Source organism: Octopus bimaculoides, chromosome 3, assembly GCF_046866305.1.
Source record: "Octopus bimaculoides isolate indiv1 chromosome 3, ASM4686630v1, whole genome shotgun sequence".
Taxonomy (NCBI): Eukaryota; Metazoa; Mollusca; class Cephalopoda; order Octopoda; family Octopodidae; genus Octopus; species Octopus bimaculoides.
In genome coordinates this window covers 51,951,269-51,971,092 of record NC_142930.1, presented here as the reverse complement: position 1 = coordinate 51,971,092, position 19,824 = coordinate 51,951,269, and the positions used below count along the sequence as shown (strand labels likewise).

The 19,824-nt window shown below is 33.4% G+C and overlaps 1 protein-coding gene and 1 long non-coding RNA gene across 11 annotated transcripts in view; one reads left to right on the top strand and one right to left on the bottom strand.

Annotated features, from left to right (window-relative positions):
* The window catches only part of LOC149136527 (uncharacterized), an 89,849-nt gene that overhangs the window by 15,121 nt on the left and 54,904 nt on the right, over positions 1–19,824 (bottom strand). The gene's annotated exons all lie outside the window — the stretch shown is intronic.
* Positions 1–19,824, top strand: part of LOC106881053 (protein O-mannosyl-transferase TMTC4) — a 297,366-nt gene that overhangs the window by 225,343 nt on the left and 52,199 nt on the right. For all 10 annotated transcript variants that reach the window (XR_016241033.1, XR_008263717.2, XM_089348977.1 and 7 more), the window contains 3 exons: positions 3,294–3,365; positions 14,117–14,196; positions 19,623–19,730. Coding sequence is in view for 8 of the 10 variants with exons in the window: in XM_089348977.1 (XP_089205103.1) it covers positions 3,294–3,365; positions 14,117–14,196; positions 19,623–19,730 (260 nt within the window). In the remaining 2 variants the exon portion in view is untranslated. The remainder of the gene's footprint in view (positions 1–3,293; positions 3,366–14,116; positions 14,197–19,622; positions 19,731–19,824) is intronic.

The window sequence follows — 19,824 nt, the reverse complement described above, 5'->3', positions numbered from 1 at the left end:
GAGAGAGATGGAGAGGGAGGGAGAAGGAGTGGGTATGTGAGAAAAAGAGGGAGATGATGTACAACTTTCCTGGACAGAAGTTCCTGAGGTCAATATATTCAACCAGCAACTGAACACTATCATTTTTGTTTTATTTTTTGCTTTCTTTAATACATACATACATATAACATATATATATATATATATATATATATATATATATATATATGTGTGTGTGTGTGTGTGTGTGTGTGTGTGTGTGTGTGTGTGTGTGTGTGTGTGTGTTTAGATATATACATATACATACACATATATATACAAAATACACTGCAATTGAAATACAAATTCCCCAAAATTAAACATATCTAATATAATAAATGTGAGTGTCAATGTGTCAGTGTGTGATACGTTTTCAACTTTACTCCTATTCCATTTTGGAATCAGGCTGACTCCGTGAGTAAATTAAAAACATTCCTGAATCCGGACCTGCAATCCTGAAATTTTGGATTCCTATGTTTTCATTACTGCGATTGTTTTCGGCGATTTTTTTTTTTTTACATGACTTTTAGCGACGAATATGATAATCATCGGGATATGAATCTGGAGGAAGCAATTGCAACAAATTCTCCCAAACAAGTCAGAGATCTGTTTGCAGATATTCCCATTCGGAGTTAGTTGCTTAAAAACTACATACTAGCTTAAAAGCCGGCTTTTGAGCTAGTATTTCATAAAGGGCGGTATTTATCTCTTTCAGATTGCGGTGCCGATAACAATACAGTTGAAGTAACAGTGGGTTTCGTATATATTGATAAGGAGGTGTGTAGTATAATTCCTTAAAGAGGGCTCGCAGAGGTAAGGGTAGAGAATATACATATACATATACACACATGCATATATACATATAAAAACCAGCATACAGTTACGTATATATATATACACGCAATGAAAGCAAGTGGCCAAGCAATTTGGTTCACGACCTTAAAGTTCTAGGTTCGATTCCTGACACATCATTTTACGTTGCATTAATCTATTCAACTAAAAATGGAGTTAACATTTTGCCACTTATAATGCACATCATGAGCTCATTTCCCTGAAACCTACTGCTATTGATTATATATACATCCTGTATCAAAGCTTGATTTTGCAATTGAACTTTAAGAAAGAAAAAAATAGAAAACAAAGTAAACGTGAATTAGTGTGTTTCACAAAAGTCGAAGTTAGCGAAAACACATGTTTCGATATGAAACTAAACTATCATTATTTATTGGGAAATTTCGAACGGTACTTTCTCATCAATTTATATGTTAGAGGGTAAGCATTCCACAGCTACGCGAACACATAACATAATTCAGTAGGATCTGTGTGGCATAGAGCGTGTTGAAAAGTTGTACTCCTGAAATATATAATGAAGTTATAATCAAAGCTATGGTCTTCTATTTGGCTGCTGTCTTCCCAGTTCCACTTTCAAAGTGTGTTCCTTTCTGTCGAAGAGCGTAGGCTAGAAACGTAAAAGACTTTCTCACTTCCCGAGCGTTAAACTAATACATCTGTTTGTTGCTTACACACTCGTCTTCGTTTTTTGCTTTTTGTAAATTCTCACTATATATACATACGCACACACACACACACACACACACACACACACACACACACACACACACACACACACACACACACACACACACAGATTACAACGTAAGGGCTGTAATTGATCTGATCAGCGGGACATCCTGCTCGTGAAATTAGCATGCAAGTGATTGAGCACTTCACAGTCACATGTACACTTAACGTAGTTCTCAGGGAGATTCCGCGTGACAAAGTGTGACAAGGCTGGCCATTTGAAATACAGGTACTACTCATTTTTGACAGCAAATGAAATAAGGTGTCTTGCTCAAGGACACAGCGCGTCTTCAGGAGTTGAAATCACGACCTTACGATCGTGAGCCGAATACTCGGACCACTATGCCACGTTCCTTCACATATATATACATATGTGCATATGAATGTGTGTATGTAAATATGTGTGTGTATGTATTTATACACACATATATCTTTGTATGTGTAGTTGTCTATATTCATATATCTATATCTATCTACGATATACATGTGTGTGTATGTGTGCATGTGTGTCTCTTTAGTTTAAATTTTGCAAAACTCACCGAAACTTTCAAACATTCCAACTTTTCTTTACTGTTTAAGTTTTGAGAGATTGCAGGCGACATTTATACAAAATTTTATTTCTTAAGATGCAGTATGCAACAAAAATATATTGCAACAACATTTGCAGTAGCAAAAGTGTAAGAAGTATAACTGGTCTTTTAGATCTATCTGAGTTTTTCGACAACTTAAATATTCCTTCTAGTGTTGGCACAAGACCAGTAATTTTGAGGGGAAAGGGATGTCGATTACATTGAGCCCATTGCTTTGATTGGTCCTTATTTTATCCACCTCGAATGGATGAAAGAAAAAGTCGACTTCGGCGGAGTTTGAAATCAGAACGTAAAGATGGACGAAATGCTGCAAAGTATTTTTCCCGGCGCGCTAATGGTTGTACAAGCTCGTCATCTTATGACAGCTTAAAACGTTTCTCAGATGATTTTTTTCTAAAAATTTCACAATTCGACGTGACTTATTATAATTCTGAGACACTGCACTCGATATTTCATATTATATGATATATTGTGATTTATGCAACGATGATATTTCCATATGTGCTTACCTCACAAAATTTAATGAGAAATACCTTTCTCTTGTGAATCGATTATCCTGAAAATTCTAATATCTCTAGCGATGCACGTCCTCACATTAAGTATTGTTCAGTTGCTTTCTTATATTTGTAGTTTGTATGTAATGTAATTGTAACTAAACAGTCCATTGTCTTTGCATCTCCTATTCCACACCCACCTCGTGTATCGCCAATATTTGAGTGGATTATTCAAATGCATTATAGTGAATGTGAATCTGGATAAGTAGTTCCATTTTCACTTATTTACTTGGCAACAAATATAAGAATTACAGTATGTGAAAAAGACAGAAAATGAAATAGAAAAATGAAAGTATAAAAGTATAAAAAGATAACGAATGCATGAATGTATGTATCAATGAATTAACCGAAAACAAACGACACGTCAGCCAAAGGACATTACAAATGTTAACAAATTGGCAGCAAAAATATTAGTAGTTTCAATTATCGAGATGCAAACCTATCATTTGTATAATATCGTATTATTGATTATTGCAATTAAATGTGCATATGCATCTTCAACATAATGATAACATTCCATTAAGTAAATATTTTTCTTTCTGTATTTTAGAGAAACAAAGATTGGCTCGATGGGAAACGATTATTTCATTCAGGCCTTAAAGTGTGCCCAAATAATGCCAAGGTAAGTTTCCTTTATACATTCATGCTATAGTTTTTAATTATTTCATTTTACTTGCACACCCTTTAATTAAAGCAGTGTTAAACATTGTTAATTGCATTCATTATGGATACCAGTAATTTCGATTGAATATATTGTAGCGACCAAAAATACAAGTTATATAATAGCAGAACAATTAAACATATTTTTGGATGAAATTCATCGCTGAAAGAGATGTAATTCAATATCTACTTATTCATTTGAGAAACACAGTAATATAAATGGATTAAGACAAGAATACTGCCATAGATCAACCTTCTTATTTCTTATGTGGCTCGTTACAAGATGCAAGAAACAGAGAATCTATGACCAATTCTGCCAGTCTGATTTGTCCTACATACACAGATTACATGAATACAAACTTTTCATTAAAGAAGTCAAAGTTGCTTTCAAGTTGTATTTACATAATCAAATTCTTCATTCGACAAATGTTTCATGGTACTGACGCATATGGATATTGCATTAGAATCAAGATCACCATTTCCCAAAGGTTTCACACGTACTCTGTTTAAAGACTAGGCCGATCTTCAAATTATTTTTCTGGGTAAATATATTTTCACAAACGAACTGAAGTGTATAAATATTGAGTTACCTACTTGCCATCTCTATATTTTTAGTTATTATGAATGGAATGATACACAATGTGTGATATTAATGATTGGCCATAGGGCGATATCCATGTAAAAAATACATAGTGACAATGACTTAAATTAAGGAATATAGTATTGTCGATTAAATAGACCTTAGTAGTTACTCTGATTGGATGGATAGATGGATGACCAAGTTAACCTTGACAGCATTTCAACTCAGAGTGAGATAAAATAAATTGAATCTATCAAAATATATTATTGGCAACTATATTACATGCTGAACCCAGAGAAATAGAATGCAAAAATGATCTAGTCGGAATCTGTACTGAGAACATAGAACAACTTATTTCACTTCTGCTTGGAATGTTCTTTGCAGTGTTATTTACTCTCTGTTATTTACTCTCTTTAAGAAAGAAATATTAATGCTATGCGTTAAATATTCAGACAAGATGTGTTATAAGATACATCTTGTTTGTGTGTTTTACGTGAGACTCTTTTGAGAAGACGGCTCTCCTTGATAAGGAAGTAACCCACTCCAGTTTAGAGAATAGTGAAAATTTGAATTTAGTTACGTAAGCTAGATGCAGTATATACAACGTTTTCAGTACTAGAATATCTTGTGTCCACACTTGCATGAACCGCCATTACTTTAATGATGTGGACATCTACAGCTACGAAAATTCGTATCTGATAATTGTCCTGCATCAAAATTGAGATCACTGCGAAATATTTGATGGATCATAATATCATTTAAAATCAAGAAGCGAGAAAAACAGCTAAATAGTTACACGTATCATAATTAGTCATTTGCAGACATACCATACATTCTCTATACGAGTGAGCATAGAAGCGCTGAAGATATATATATCCCTTTTTTATTTAAAAAATGAGACGATACAAACTGCCTGTTATTCTTGTATTGAATATAAGCTGCAAAATGTAACCGCACTGACGGTTAACTATAATGGAAATCAGAGGAAATTCTGAAAGTTACCCGATGATCATTGTTTGTACACTTAATGTCAAAACACTTTAAAATTCTTTTCTTGCGAACATAAATGTGTGCATATTAAGATATTATATTGATACTAAATGTTTTTAAAAGAATGTAAAAAAGTCTTCCTCTGACAATTCGTTGCGGTTAGACATCCAAATGCACTTAGAATATCCACTGCTGAGTTTGAAGTAACTGCAGCAGTAAAACACACGTATACACTAATAATTTATACTTGTGTTTATCTTAATTTCCACCCTATATAATCATACTTACATACATACATACATACACACACACACACACACACACACACACACACACACACACACACACACTCATATAAATAGATATGTGTATTTTCCACTTGTTTACAATTAACACGGAAGAAATAGATAAACGGTTACCAGGGTAGCAAAAAATCACACAAGTAAAAAGGGCGTAGCACCTTGTTTTTTAAAGGTAGAAACTCTGGGTTAATGTGAAATATTTTGTATAATATATATAAATAAATAAATGGAATTAAACGCAAGTGTTATTCAAATTCCTTTACATCCGACACATGTTTCGAAGATATCATTGGTATTATTCCAAAGAATAAAATGGTGTACAACAAAGTAATCTTCTCTTCAGGGAAATGAAGAAATAAAACTCGTCAATAAGCCATTTTAACAGAATATGATGGATATGTATAGTGATGAACAAAACGGTATTAAGTTTTTTTAAAAAAACGTTAGAGGATATAACGTCAAAGGTAGTCTATAGAAAGAGGAGGGGTAAAGGAAAGAAAAAAAAATCAGAAACCAAATAAATGAGAATTATAGAACGATATGTAGATTAAATAAAACCCTTAAGTCTTGGAAAAAGATATATCTAATGGAAGTAAAATGTAAGAAGAAAATCAATGTTTAAATTATGTATAATGGTAGATATCGCTTATATGAACTAAAGGTGTGTTTCTGCCAATGTTCACATCGATAAGCACGCTCTATAACCGTGTTTACAAGAGGACTTTTTATGAAAAGAATAAGAAATAGTTCACAATTAGAGAGAAGACAAAATTCCTTGCCTTTATCACAAGGGAACGAAATGGAGAGAATTAAAGAAGTAAAAGAATTTGAATAACACCTGTATTTAACTCCATTTATATATATATATATATATATATATATATATATATATATATATATATATATATATATATATATATATATATATATATTTATTTATTTATATTTATATAAGGGCATTACTATAGAAGAATGCCTCACGCTAAGCTACTATAATAAACACATTTTTACCGAAAGCGAGATGCGTTTCACTAGCATATATCAGGGTGTTGTGCAAGAATTACTGCATAGATAATTGCGTAATTACCTTGAAATGCCAGGTCTGTAGAAGAAAATAATAATTTGATACATTGTTATTTACGAACCTCTGTCAGTACTCATTTAGCTTTAACTCCCTACTGAGACTGGTAAATAGCATTGTTTTAAATTGATATTTTCTTATAAAGAACAGAGCTTTCAATGTCGTTGTACAGTCTTCTGCATGTAGGCAAAAGTAAGATTCTTCATATTTTCTGTAATTTGGTATTTTGACTTTTGTTCCAAGTAAAAGATTGTACAATTATGTTAATATGTTTTATGAATGTAAGAATAATCAAAATTTGCAACTGCAGAGAAATGAGGTTAAAACGTATTAAATTAAAACCAGCTCTCTCTAAATGTCTGTCCAAGTTACAGCTGTTCAATTATAACATAAGCTGTTACTTCTTCAAGTTCACGAGATTCTTTGAATTGAAGAAGGAAATGCGTACACCTGGATGAGTTGCACAGAGACATGTCTGGTAGATATAAGGATATTTATTTTTCAGTAAGATATAAGTCTGGGTAATTCCTAAATATCAATAATAAAGAAATAAAAATTTTGGAGGAAGAACTGGTTTCACTTTAAAATGGCATTCAGCTGAGGCCAAAATTCAAAAAGCTATATCAGAAATTTTGATTGCAAAAGGAGAGTTCAGACTATAGAATAAAGTTAAGGCACACTTTATTGCATTCCCAACATCATAACTTTTAGAGCAGGGCTTCAGTGTAGTTGCACAGACTTTTTCTAAGCAAAGAGACTGAAAATTATTTAACGCTGGGAAATAAGACTACTTCTCAGTACCTTTCAGTGAAATGTCGAGAAGCTGATATCCCTGCTCAATGTACATTTACGGCATTGAAAATAAAAAAAACAACGTAGTTAGAGGCAGGATGTAAATTTAGTCTTTGATATCGCAAAAACAACCAAATAATGTGATAATTAAGTTAAGCTTTATTTGTGAAATACAATCGCTTTGAATTTGCTGTCGAAAGAGGTCGATATTTGTGGTAGTGAGTGGGGATGCTAGGTGTGTAGTTTTGGTACAAAAACGTTTGCGAGCCACTGCTGTAAACCATTCCGTTCTGTAGTAAATTTTGGTTTGGACAGTCAGAACGCAGCTTCAGAATATGATCAAGCAAGTCACCTGCGTGTTGATATAGTAGCTATGCTATACTGTTGTCTAATAACAACACCTATCCTCTCCTAAATTTGAGTGCATGAAATAAGGAAAGCATAAAAGTGGACAACGAGAGTTATTTAGCGTGAAGTATTGTATTTAAAAGTAATCTTTAAAATTAACGAGTCGTATTCTTACTGTCTCATCATTCCATGTTTTAATCATAATTGTATCCATATTCTAAGAAAATAGAAATCGTTTTTCATTTAAATGTAATCTATATTCCGTTATTCATGTAATGTTTCTAATTCATTTGTCAATTGAAACTGAATCATGCAACTCTGTTAACTATGTAAAAATATTAAATTTATTTTGTGATAATGTTGGACGTTCAGTGAAAATTGAAAAAATATATACCTGAAAGCATTATTACATAAACGATATTTAATAAATGAAATGAAATATTCCTCTAAAGGTTTAGTTGTTATAGATTGCAAATATTTTGTAGTGTAGACTTTTTCCTGTACCAATGAAATGAATAACTATCAATCACTACATTATTGTGGGTGGACATAAAATTACTGTGCGCGCATTTATCCGTTTATAAAAACGTTTGCTCATATACACGAACACAGTTTACAAGGAAATTGCTGTTAAAATGTATTTTTACTTACTCAACAACGTAATATTTAAATGAGGAAAATATGTTTTCTTATCACCGCTAATGATTTTTGCTTGAGTCAAGTTGAATAAAATAAACTACGAGCTCGTACTTCAGTGATTATTTCATCAGCGTATCTGTACAGAGAAAATGCGATATGCGAAGATGTAGGGATAGTCAGTTTTCCTAATGATGGTTGAAAAAATAACATGCAATTACTAATATTTTACGCTCTTCCTAAATCTGAACAAAAGAATCCATTATGTATCCATATTTACCAATCTTAGTTTCGTATTTGTGTTTCTTTTTTTTAGCAATATGTAGATTTGGCCTTTGTTTAACTTCAGTGGAGTTCACACTCTTTTCCACTACCTGTGATTTTCATTCTGATTAAGTTTAAACTCATCATCATTTACTCACTAGCAGGCCACTGATCCTTTTTATTTTTGAGGCACAAATCTCTCTTTACTCTGTTTCATTCACCTCGGCTGTTCATGTAACTTCACATTGAAGGGCATCTGGGTGATAATCTAAATTCCATTCTTCGTATATAATTTGTAAAATTATTAAATCAATATCAATGTTTCTAAACCCTAATAATTTCATCTTCTGGAAAATTTTTTCTTCATTCCCCTGACCAGTCCTTTATTCTACACAAGGTCAATGTGACTTGTTTAGACATTACCGCTGGAAATTTAAACTCTTTTAGCGGACGAGACACTTACCATGGACACAGATTGAAATATGAGCTGAATGCATTAATGAAACATTCTCTGCGTTATATATCTGACGCAATTTTTCCAGATATATGATAAATATAATCATTTATATATATATGATAAATATAATTATTAATTATTTTATCTTATAGACATAGCGTGGGTATTCGTAAAAAATTCACTTTACAATCAAAATATCTCCGTTCTGTGACTAGAGAACTTTAAGCATAGCTTCAGTGCTTTCCATGTTTACGAAAGAAATTAAACGATAACGGAATGGGGGTCCGTTCGATGGAATGTAAACACAATTTAGAAGTTCAGCCTTATGACACTGTTTCACGCTCTCTCCGCTTGAAAATTGCGTTTATGGGTTTGACTGTTTATATACTAATTCCATGAGTGTTTGACTGTTTATATACAGAATGTTTGACTGTTTATATACTAATTCCATGAGCCAGTATTTCATTGAATGAAAAACTGAATACTCATCATCAAAACCGACGGACATCTATTTCTCTTTCCATTAGTTTATGCAGCTAATCTCATGTACAGACATAGTTTCTTGGGCAGAATTTAATGTGCCTAGTGCAATGGTTTCAAAGCCCAAGTCGTAGCACAGCTAAGTATGATTAGTTAATGGAATGTAATGTCACTAACCCAGTGTTTTAATATTTTAATGAGAAAAAGTATATTTTCTTATTGTAAACGTTGAAATTTTCAGTGATAAGATTAATATAAACACATTTTTATTTAACACTTCTTACATTAGCATATCAATACACTGAAAATACAGTAAATAATAGAACGGATATAATTACCATAGATTCCATTAAGTTGCTTGATCAAATAACCTAACAGAGCACTTTCTTCACTTCAAACATAATATTAATACTTTAGCTACTCGAACCAAAATAAACAATTGTATATCTATAATTGTGGAAGATAGTATTTTTTATACACATTCGTAGATTATATTTATATTTCCGTATATAGTTTCGTTATATTGACAAGTGTTTTGTGATTCATGAGAATACATATTTTTAATTAAATCATGACTATTCAAAATAAATGTACACATATATTATATATAAGTATGACTGCAGACGACACAATACACACACTCCCGCACGCAAGCAGACAGACATACAGACAGACACACATATGTTATACATAGTCAACTGTACATATATACGTACATTACTATTAAAGAACACCTAGTAAAAACCAAGAACACTGGAGTGCACGTACTACTGAAATTACTAGATGAAAGTAGAAAACAAGGCTTGAAGAAAACATCAACAATCTGCGCCACCATATTCGAAGGCTAACTCTACTTATAAAAATGTATGGAGGAAAACGACTTCACACCTCAACAACCACATCTTATACCAGAAATAACAAAACTGTACAGCGAATTTACCTGCTATGCTCTTAACTGAAGGCTAATTGCTTTAAAGCATAAACTTTGAACAATGAGCGAGAATTTTCGCTACCTTAAAACATATATCTGATCGGGCTAGTAGAAATCAAATTTTGTTTCCGATCTACAGGCTTTTAAGGGGAGATGGAGAAGGAAAACCTGACTGTACCAAACTCCTTCTTGGTAATACTTTGAATCATTCTGGTCTAAGAACTGGACGAGGAAAGAGGTTTCAACCGGATTGCATGATGGCTAAATACATTTAGGAAAGAATAAAATGAAGTAAAATATACAAACTCTGAAACGTCGACCTTAGCTATAGGCAAACTCTATAGTGAGGAAACGCCTAAAAGAGACGTATTAATTGGATACTGGTGCAAGAAACTGTCCTTCAATAGATAGTCAGTCTTTAATATGTAAATGCAAGAGAATTATGGATAGTCAGATTCACATAACATGCTGGCTTGCTACATACAGCACTGAAGAATCTTGTAGCCAAGAATAAATCCATCGAGTTGGCAGAAAACTGTAAGTCCATTACTTGCCTAAATATTATGTACATGCTCTACCAAAGCCGTCTCAACCAACTCTCTGGAACCATTGTGAACAGGTTTAGATAAATAAACTGTGATTCCAGAAGTAAAAAAAAAACATTGAGCAGAGAACTTTTGATAGAGAACTTTTTATAGGAAAGTATTTGACTCTATTTCCCACCGATGGTTACTGAAGCCTGTGTACTTGGCAAAAGTTTTTGCTATCATAGTTGCTCCGATTGAGAGGCTCACAAAGCGACATTAGCAATTGAGAACAGGACGACCGTCTCTGATTTTATAATTATTTTAAAGAGAATAATCCAATGAATGTCCATTCTATTAGTTTAGCATTTAATTTGTTATCATTTCATTTACAAACACCCAATGCCTACAAACTATGGTCTTAAATTGTAAGAGATAACAGTGTAAGCCATAACTTCATTGAGCATGTCTGATGATCAATGCAAAATACATTTACAATGCCAAGAAACAATTGGAGTTAATAATATTTTCAGCTAACAAAGGAATGGAATTTAGTTTACATACTGGCATTTGATTGTTGAACGTGGAAAATCAGTTCTCCAGAATCTATGCACCAATGGTTCTTCCCTCTGTCCTTTTCTACGCAAAGAATGCTAGAAATACTTAGGCATACGAAAGCGTTGTGAATAAAGATAAACTGACCCAAGAATGTTACATCAGACTTGGAAAAACATGGCAGTCCAAGCTTTCTTTTTTGAAGACAATATCCCGCAATGTGTTTGTAAGATACATAATGTGAGTGAGTCAAGGGCTGTGTTGTCATATGCATATATCCAAAGATGTATGTATATTTATGCATGTACGTATACATGACAACAAACCTCTCTCTCTCACTCACACTCTGTCTCTTACAAACACACACATACATAAATGTATACAAACATATTTACAAAGACACACGTGTGTATGCGTGCGCGCGTGCGTGCGTGCGTGGGGGGGGGGGCTCCACAATCGCCATTTATTTCAATTACTCTTCTGAGGATATTCACGTAAATCATTTTTTTCATTTAATCATCATCATCATCATCGTCGTTTAACGTCCGCTTTCCATGCTAGCATGGGTTGGAAGATTTGACTGAGGACTGGTGAAACCGGATGGCAACACCAGGCTCCAATCTAATTTGGCAGAGTTTCTACAGCTAGATGCCCTTCCTAACGCCAACCACTCAGAGAGTGTAGTGGGTGCTTTTACGTGTCACCCGCACGAAGGCCAGTCAGGCGGTACTGGCAACGGCCACGCTCGAAATGGTGTATTTTATGTGCCACCCGCACAAGAGCCAGTCCAGGGGCACTGGCAACGATCCCCGTTTTAATTTTCGTTAAAGTTTCCAAGTACCAATGAGGCTTTTTGGCACATCTTCAATTTTCCCCATTCATGAGAGGCGCCCAGCCATCATTCATCTGAGAGTCCATCTACAGAATGTCCTCAAATTTCTATACAGCATATTTTGCCTTTTTTTCTTCAAGCAACAATTTCATTCCCGAGCAACGCCGGGTACCTCTGCTAGTATATATATATATAGTATTAATTATACTAAAGAGTAAACATCCTTAATGATTTTACCAAGGGGTCAGCGCGGAAATAAATATCCCTTATAAGTGAATTTTACAAATATTATAATGAGTATATACATAATTATAACACAGGATTGGCTATACGTACAAGATCCCGTTTCAAACTTAAGGTAAAAATATATATATATCTTCTGCTATCTTCAGCAACGTTACTCCGTAGCCTAAATTCCCGAGTATCTACACATACGTATACGAGCAGCGACTTCGTACAGCAATATATATTCACACTCGTAAATATATACAGTAAAGTAGAATCCCCATCTTTCTTTTCAGCCGCGTGAAATAATATCAAAATAACTCTGCAGTGAATGCAGCTTTGATGAAGGAGTAAACTTTTCAAATATCAATTATAATAAAGGGTAAAAATCATTAATGATTTTACCAAGGGGTCAGCGCAGAAATAAAAACCTTATAGGTGAATTTTACAAATATTATAGTAACTTTGCTGAAGATAGAACTAGGTATTATTATTTTTTTTTACTCTAAGCTTGAAACAGGATCTTGTACAGGTTTAGCCAAAAGTTTAATTCATTATCTTTCTTTTGCTTGACTACAGCCCCTATTTTATTTTTGGGAGTTTTTGAGGTGGTATTAGCGTCTTTTGGCGTCTATTTCTAGCGCGTGGAGAGGTTTATAAACAATCCTTGTTATAATTATGTATATAATTATTATAATACACACACACATGTATACATATGTATATATATATATATATATATATATATATATATATATATATATATATATATATATATATATATATATATACGACGAGCTTCTATTCAGTTTCTGTCTACCATATCCACTCACACATTGCATAACATTTCTTATCAAAACTTCTACCGAATGCTAATATACAAGGGCGGAAATAATTGCTTACGACAGATGAGAAATCGTAGGTCATAGAAGTCAGATGCCTTTCTGATATGAATATGCCTTCAAAAATCAAAGAGAACAAAGGTAATGAACATTTGCTTCGAAAACTTTAGCTTTGTTCCATTGAATATTAATTAACGTTTATATATTTAAAAAAAAAATTGCTGCATTTAGATCAACCCAAACCATTCCTTATTCTCTCTTCTCTTTTTAGCTCCATCTCTTCATATGTGTGCATGTGTGTGTGTGTGTGTGTGTGTGTGTCTGTGTGTGTGTGTGTGTGTGTGTTTGTGGGTATATATTCTTACTGATAAACATGTTTACTTTTTCTCCACATATTACACTCATCATTATCCACATCATGGAATTAATCTTATTTTTATTGTTGGAGGAGTCCTTGGAATTCATCTTCCACATATCTGATTTCTCATTGGTAATGTTTACCTGCATATATCCTTAAACATATTTCTTTTACCAAATGAATTGCGCTTCATGTTTGAAGCTGTGATGAAATTGTAAGATGTTACTCAGGCACTAAACTATGAGTCCATCACATCTTATAGTGGAAAAAGCGGTAAGTTAATGAAGTTCATAAGGTAACCTTTTATTCTTTTGTCATTTCTTTTCTTGTATACACGCACACACACACATATGTTTATATATGTATATATATATATTTGCATATATATATATATATATATATATATATATATATATATATATATATATATATATACATATATGTGTGTGTTTGTGTGTGTGTGTGTGTGTGTGTGTGTGTGTGCCTCTATTGAAATATGCTTCTGTTTCGTTGTAGCTTTACTTTAATATTGCTGTTGGATACCTTCATCATAAAGAATATAAATCTGCGAAGAATTACTTTTCTGAGACTGTAAGGTAAGAAACCAAACTACTCATGCGTAAAAGTTTGTGCATCCCAAGCTCCGATCAGTCAGATAAAACTCAATTTTTTTAAAATTAACAACACATGCATTAATGTGGTATTTAAAGCCCGAACATTTTGGATGCTGTTGTTTCGTGCCCATTACTAAACAGAACTTTTCCTGACATTCCCTTTTCAAGCACGGATTCATTGTATTCCAGTTATTTAAGTTTGGAAGCTAACTTCCCTTGAATACATTATGATTCTCTGTTAATGGATGTCTAATGAATATATTGGTTTATCGTTTCGAAAGTTTACACATTCCGTATTATATAAATTTAGTTCACTCAACATTATCTTAGAAGAAATTTTCAGAATGAAAATTTGCATTAACCACTTTAATTTGAAACTCAATTTTTAACTTTGGTTTCTGCTATTGTCTTGAACAAACATACAAGGCTGTGATGAAAACCAATAAGATAATTGAATATTTTCAGAAAATAGAATGTATTTGTCGAAAACTCTGAATAAAACATGAATTTTTATTTAGTAAGTTACTGACATTTATTTTAATAAAAAACACATTTATTTCAGGGATATTTGTTTAAATTGTTACCTAATAACGAATTAAGAAATACAAATTTTGTCTAGAATCTTTGATTTTTTAATAGAATATTTACATTGAATTTAAATTACTTGTATTTGCACAACTGAAGAAGAAACTAGACAAATATTTCCAGAGATATTTTCCTTTACATGTGGAAGAATTATGATTATGTGATTATAATACAAAATACCAAGTCTTCTCATTTTTTGTTGTTAGTTTGTTAAATTTTACTCTAAAATATGTCTTTAAACATATCTTATTTAGGCTTGTTATATCTGTTATAATATTTGTTCTAACGTGGAATTTGTGTTATCTTTATATTAAAAAAATGTAATTTTATAACTTATCCAGTTACTCATGAACAATAGGCCAATAAAACTCTCCAAATCGCAGTATATCATAGCCCGTACGGGTATAAATAATCTCTACTTGTTTTCTGACATTTATCTGCCTTCCAAAGGTTACTTTCCTCTTTAGTGGCAAAACATACTACTTCACCTCTTGTACAGTACTGTTGCTACGAATTTCGGGAGAGACAGTAAGTCGATTACATCGACCCCAGTACTCAACTGATGCTTATTTTATTGACTGCGAAATTTCAACTCAAAACGTAAAGACGGACAAAATGCTGCCAAGCATTTTCCCGGCAGGCTAAAGATTTTGCCAGCCCTTCGCCTTAGTGGTAGTGGTAATATCAAAAAAATGTGAGTTACGCTGACATGTATATATAAATGTAATGCCAAAAAGAAAATGCGTTTTCTTGAACTGTAAGGGAACGCATAATTAGAACGTAAAAGCATATCTCAAAAATAATAAATGAACGAAGACTAAATAAGGCATATCCTAAATAATATTGTGTAGTGTTTGTCGAGCACAATAACATTTAAATGCACTCATCAAGAAATAAAATCGTCAAAGTTTTCAGGCCACCATACTGCATGTGAAATGTGGCTTATTTAATATAGCATTATATTTTATTCTCAGAAGCGATTGTAGAAGAAATGATGTGGGAATAGGAATGCAGTGTCAATATCTAAGGAAATGTATACCCGAGGGCCTCCGTAAAACATTTCCTAGGAGCTGGTCAACATAGCATCTAGAAATGGGAGGGTTGACTTCAGAATAAACTTGTTCCATTACAGGTTGATAAGAACAGAATATTAGATACTCTGCCTATGAAACACCTATGAATGAAAACATTGAGCTACGTGGCCGAGTCAGAACGTCCGTATGTTGTATTAGTGTCAATGAAGTATTTTGAAGACTATAACGTTCCACAAAGACAGCAGTTAAAAATAAGTTTCCTAAAATGCAACAAACTGAAATAGACTTTAAACAAAAACAAATAGTTACTATTGTTTCCTATGTGTGAAAAGTACTGTAATATTATTATTATTATTATTACTATCATTGATAATAATAATAATAATAATAATAATAATAATAATAATAATAATAATAATAATAATAATAATAATAATAATAATAAAGGGACTTGCAAACACAAGTGACAAAAACATGGGAAGAATGGAAACCGGTTAAGTATTCTTAGAATATTTCGATTTGCTTGAGAGGTATCCATTTGTCTTCGATAACAATGGGCTGGACGATAACAATTAGTCTCTGGCCCCTCAGAATTGCGAGCCTTGTGCCTAAATCAGAAACCAGTGGTTAACTGGCAAGATTGATGGAGCCTCGGAAAAATGCTTTGGGGCTCGATAAAATAAAGTACCAACCAACTACTGAAGTCAATCGTGCAAAAAAATCCTATCCCCTTAAGATTGCTGATCTCCTGCATAAACTCTCATTCCCTCCCCCTCCTCCTCCTCCTCCTCCTCCTCCTCCTCCTCCTCCTCCTCCTCCTCCTCATCATCATCATCATCATCATCATCATCGTCGTCGTCGTCGTCGTCGCCGTCGTCGTCCACGTCGTTACTGTGGCTGTTAGTATTGTTGTTGCTGTTGTTAATGTCGTTGTTATTATTATTATTATTATTATTATTATTATTATTATTATTATTATTATTATTATTATTATTATTATTATAATTACGTGCTTTCACTATGCTACCGTGCGTAGCTCTGTGTGTCTTGGATATGTGCTGTGGTTCGTTGTGATGCTCTTATTTTTACTGTATTGGAAACGTTTTACGTAGACTGTGTGCAGTGCCTGGTAGTACTCGTTTCTGTATGTGCTTTTGTTATGTATTTGTCTGAATATTTTTATCATACCTATTACGCATACTAAGATAGGAAGTGTTTCTGATTTTAGACTCCACATTCGAGTTACCTCTATTTCCAGATGTTTGTATTTTGAAAGTTTCTCCGTTTCTTTTAGAAAAGCATTGTTATCTGTTGGTATTGATAAATCGATAGGAAAGTATTTTTCTTGATGATCTCAGACAACTATATCCGGCATACTGGTCTTAATTTCTCTATTTGTGTGTATTGGCATATCCCAGAGTATGGTTGCTTCTCCATTTTCTGGGGTCTTTTCTGGCGTGTGCCTATACCATCTTTTTTCTGTTGCTATTCCATAGTGTTGGCATAACATCCAGTGTATATAGGTCCCAACTCTGTCGTGTCTGTTAATATATTCCTTCTTAGCCAGGACTGAATCATGATCCGTTGCTGTTCCAGTTTTAGTTTGGATGTCACTTGTTTTACAGCTTCCACTGTGTCTTCTTTTTCTTCATAGTTGTTAGGTATTATGACTTCTTTTTTTACCTTCTCAGCTTCCTTAAAGACTAAGAACAGATTTCTGTTTCCTTCGCGTTTTGTGGCTATTTGTATTAGTTCATTTAGAGTCCAGTTAAGAATATTGTAGCTGTAACTTATAACTGGGACGGCTAGAGTGTTGATACTTAATATCTTGTTTTTCGCATTGAGCTCTGTTTTCAGTTTTAATCCGACTCGTTTATAGCATTCTTTTCTTATCTTCCCTTTCGTTTGTATGTGTTGTATCGTATCTAGTTCATTGATTCCTAAGTGTTTCTGTGTCTGGCTTTGATCTAATTCTCTTATTTCATTTGCTTTATCTAGTGTGATGTTGCTACTCTTAACTAGTTTTCCTCTTTTCAAGGTTGCTTTGGCACATTTTTCTAAGCCAAGTTTCAAGTTTATTCCTTTGGCAAATTCATGTACTGTCTGTAGTACTGTTTCCAGCTGTTTATGATTTTTTGCGTAGTTTTAGGTCATCCATATACAAGCGGTGGTTGATTGTTTTGCCGTAACAGTTGTATCCACATCCAGTTCTGTTTAGCATGTCAGATAAGGAGTGGAGAGAGCCTTGTCTCCCTGGAATATTCCTCTTCTAAAGGAGATGGCTTTCGTTGTTATGAGTCCCTCTTGTACCTGGAGCTGTAGCACTGTCTGCCATAGAACATATTATATAATCTATGATTATTGGCGCTACCTTGTTCATGGCTAGTGTTTCTGGGATCCTTGTGTGGGGAATACTATCAAAGGCTTGTCGGTAATTGATCCAGGGCATACTTAGACCTATCTTCTTTCTGCGGTTGTCTTCAGTTAGGGTTTTATTGGTCAGTAGCTGATCTTTACAGCCATATGAGCCCTTGCAGCATCCCTTCAGCTCTTCTCGAAACAGGTTGCTTTCTTCCAGAAGTTTGCTTAGTCTCTGCGATATTATTGTAGTAAAGGCTTTGTAAATTGTAGGGAGACAACTTATTGGCCTGTAATTTTGTGGGTTTGCTGTTTCAGTGGATTTGGGAGCCATTTAGGCATTGTTTCTGGCTTTGCTAGTATTAGAATAAATTTGCTAGTATTAGAATAAATTTCGCAGCCAACTTTTTATGTGTCCCTTTAACCAGAAGTTGGGGATCTTGTCATGCCCGGGTGCCTAGTTTTTTCAGTGACTGGGTGACCTCTTCAGTTGTTATAGGAGTCCAGATATATTGAGGTAGTGTGTTCGTTGTTTTGATTGATCTTTGCTGAGATTGTTCTTTATTATTATTATTATATTTATTATTATTATTATTATTATTATTATTATTATTATTATTATTATTATTATTAGTATAATTATCTTATTATCATTATTATTATTATTATTATTATTATTATTATTATTATTATTATTATTATTATTATTATTATTATTATTATTATTATTGTTGTTGTTGTTGTTGTTAAGGCGGCGAGCTGGCAGAATCGTTAGAACGCTGGACGAAATATACTTTGCGGTAATTGGCCCGGGACTACGTTCTGAGCACAAATTCCGACGAGGTCAACTTTGCCTTTCACCCTTTCGGGGTCAATAAATTAAGTAAAAGTGCAACACTGTGGTCGATGTAATCGACTATCCCCGCTTCCCCCAAATTTCATGTCTTGTGCCTATAGTAGAACGCCGGATAAAATGCTGAGCGGCATTTCATCCATCTTTACGTTCAAATTCCACCGAAGTCGAATTTGCCATATTTTATCTGAGTCGATAAAATAAGTAACATTCTCTCCTGATGACCCCATACACTTGCTGGATTCTGGTATGCGGAGTTTTCGACTGGTAGCCCTTGCATGGGCAATTTGTTTGCAAAACATGTCGACTTGACTCCTCTGCCAAGATTGCTGGCCTTGTACCAAAATTTGAAATTATTATTATTAGTATCTATTATTTTTATCATAGCTATTATTATTGACGTTGGTGCCGTACTAATCATTATTCACTTGCCTAAAAATACATCGAACCTTTAAATCATTCAGACTCTCCACTTGTATATTTTAATTTGCCAATAAAATATAATGCGAAATAATGCTATTCGTTACTTCCTGAATAACGGTGATAGAAATTTCATGTGAATTTAACATTTATTGTAGGAAATATCCTCAATTTGTGTCTGCTTACACTGGTTTGGGACAATGCTATATGAACCTGGAGAATTATACAAAAGCAGAGTATTATTATCAAATAGCTACGAATATCAGGTAACCAATTTCCATAACCTTTGAAAATAAATGGATTAGATAGCATCATAATGCATATGGTATCTTAATTCACACACACATACAGTAACAAAGA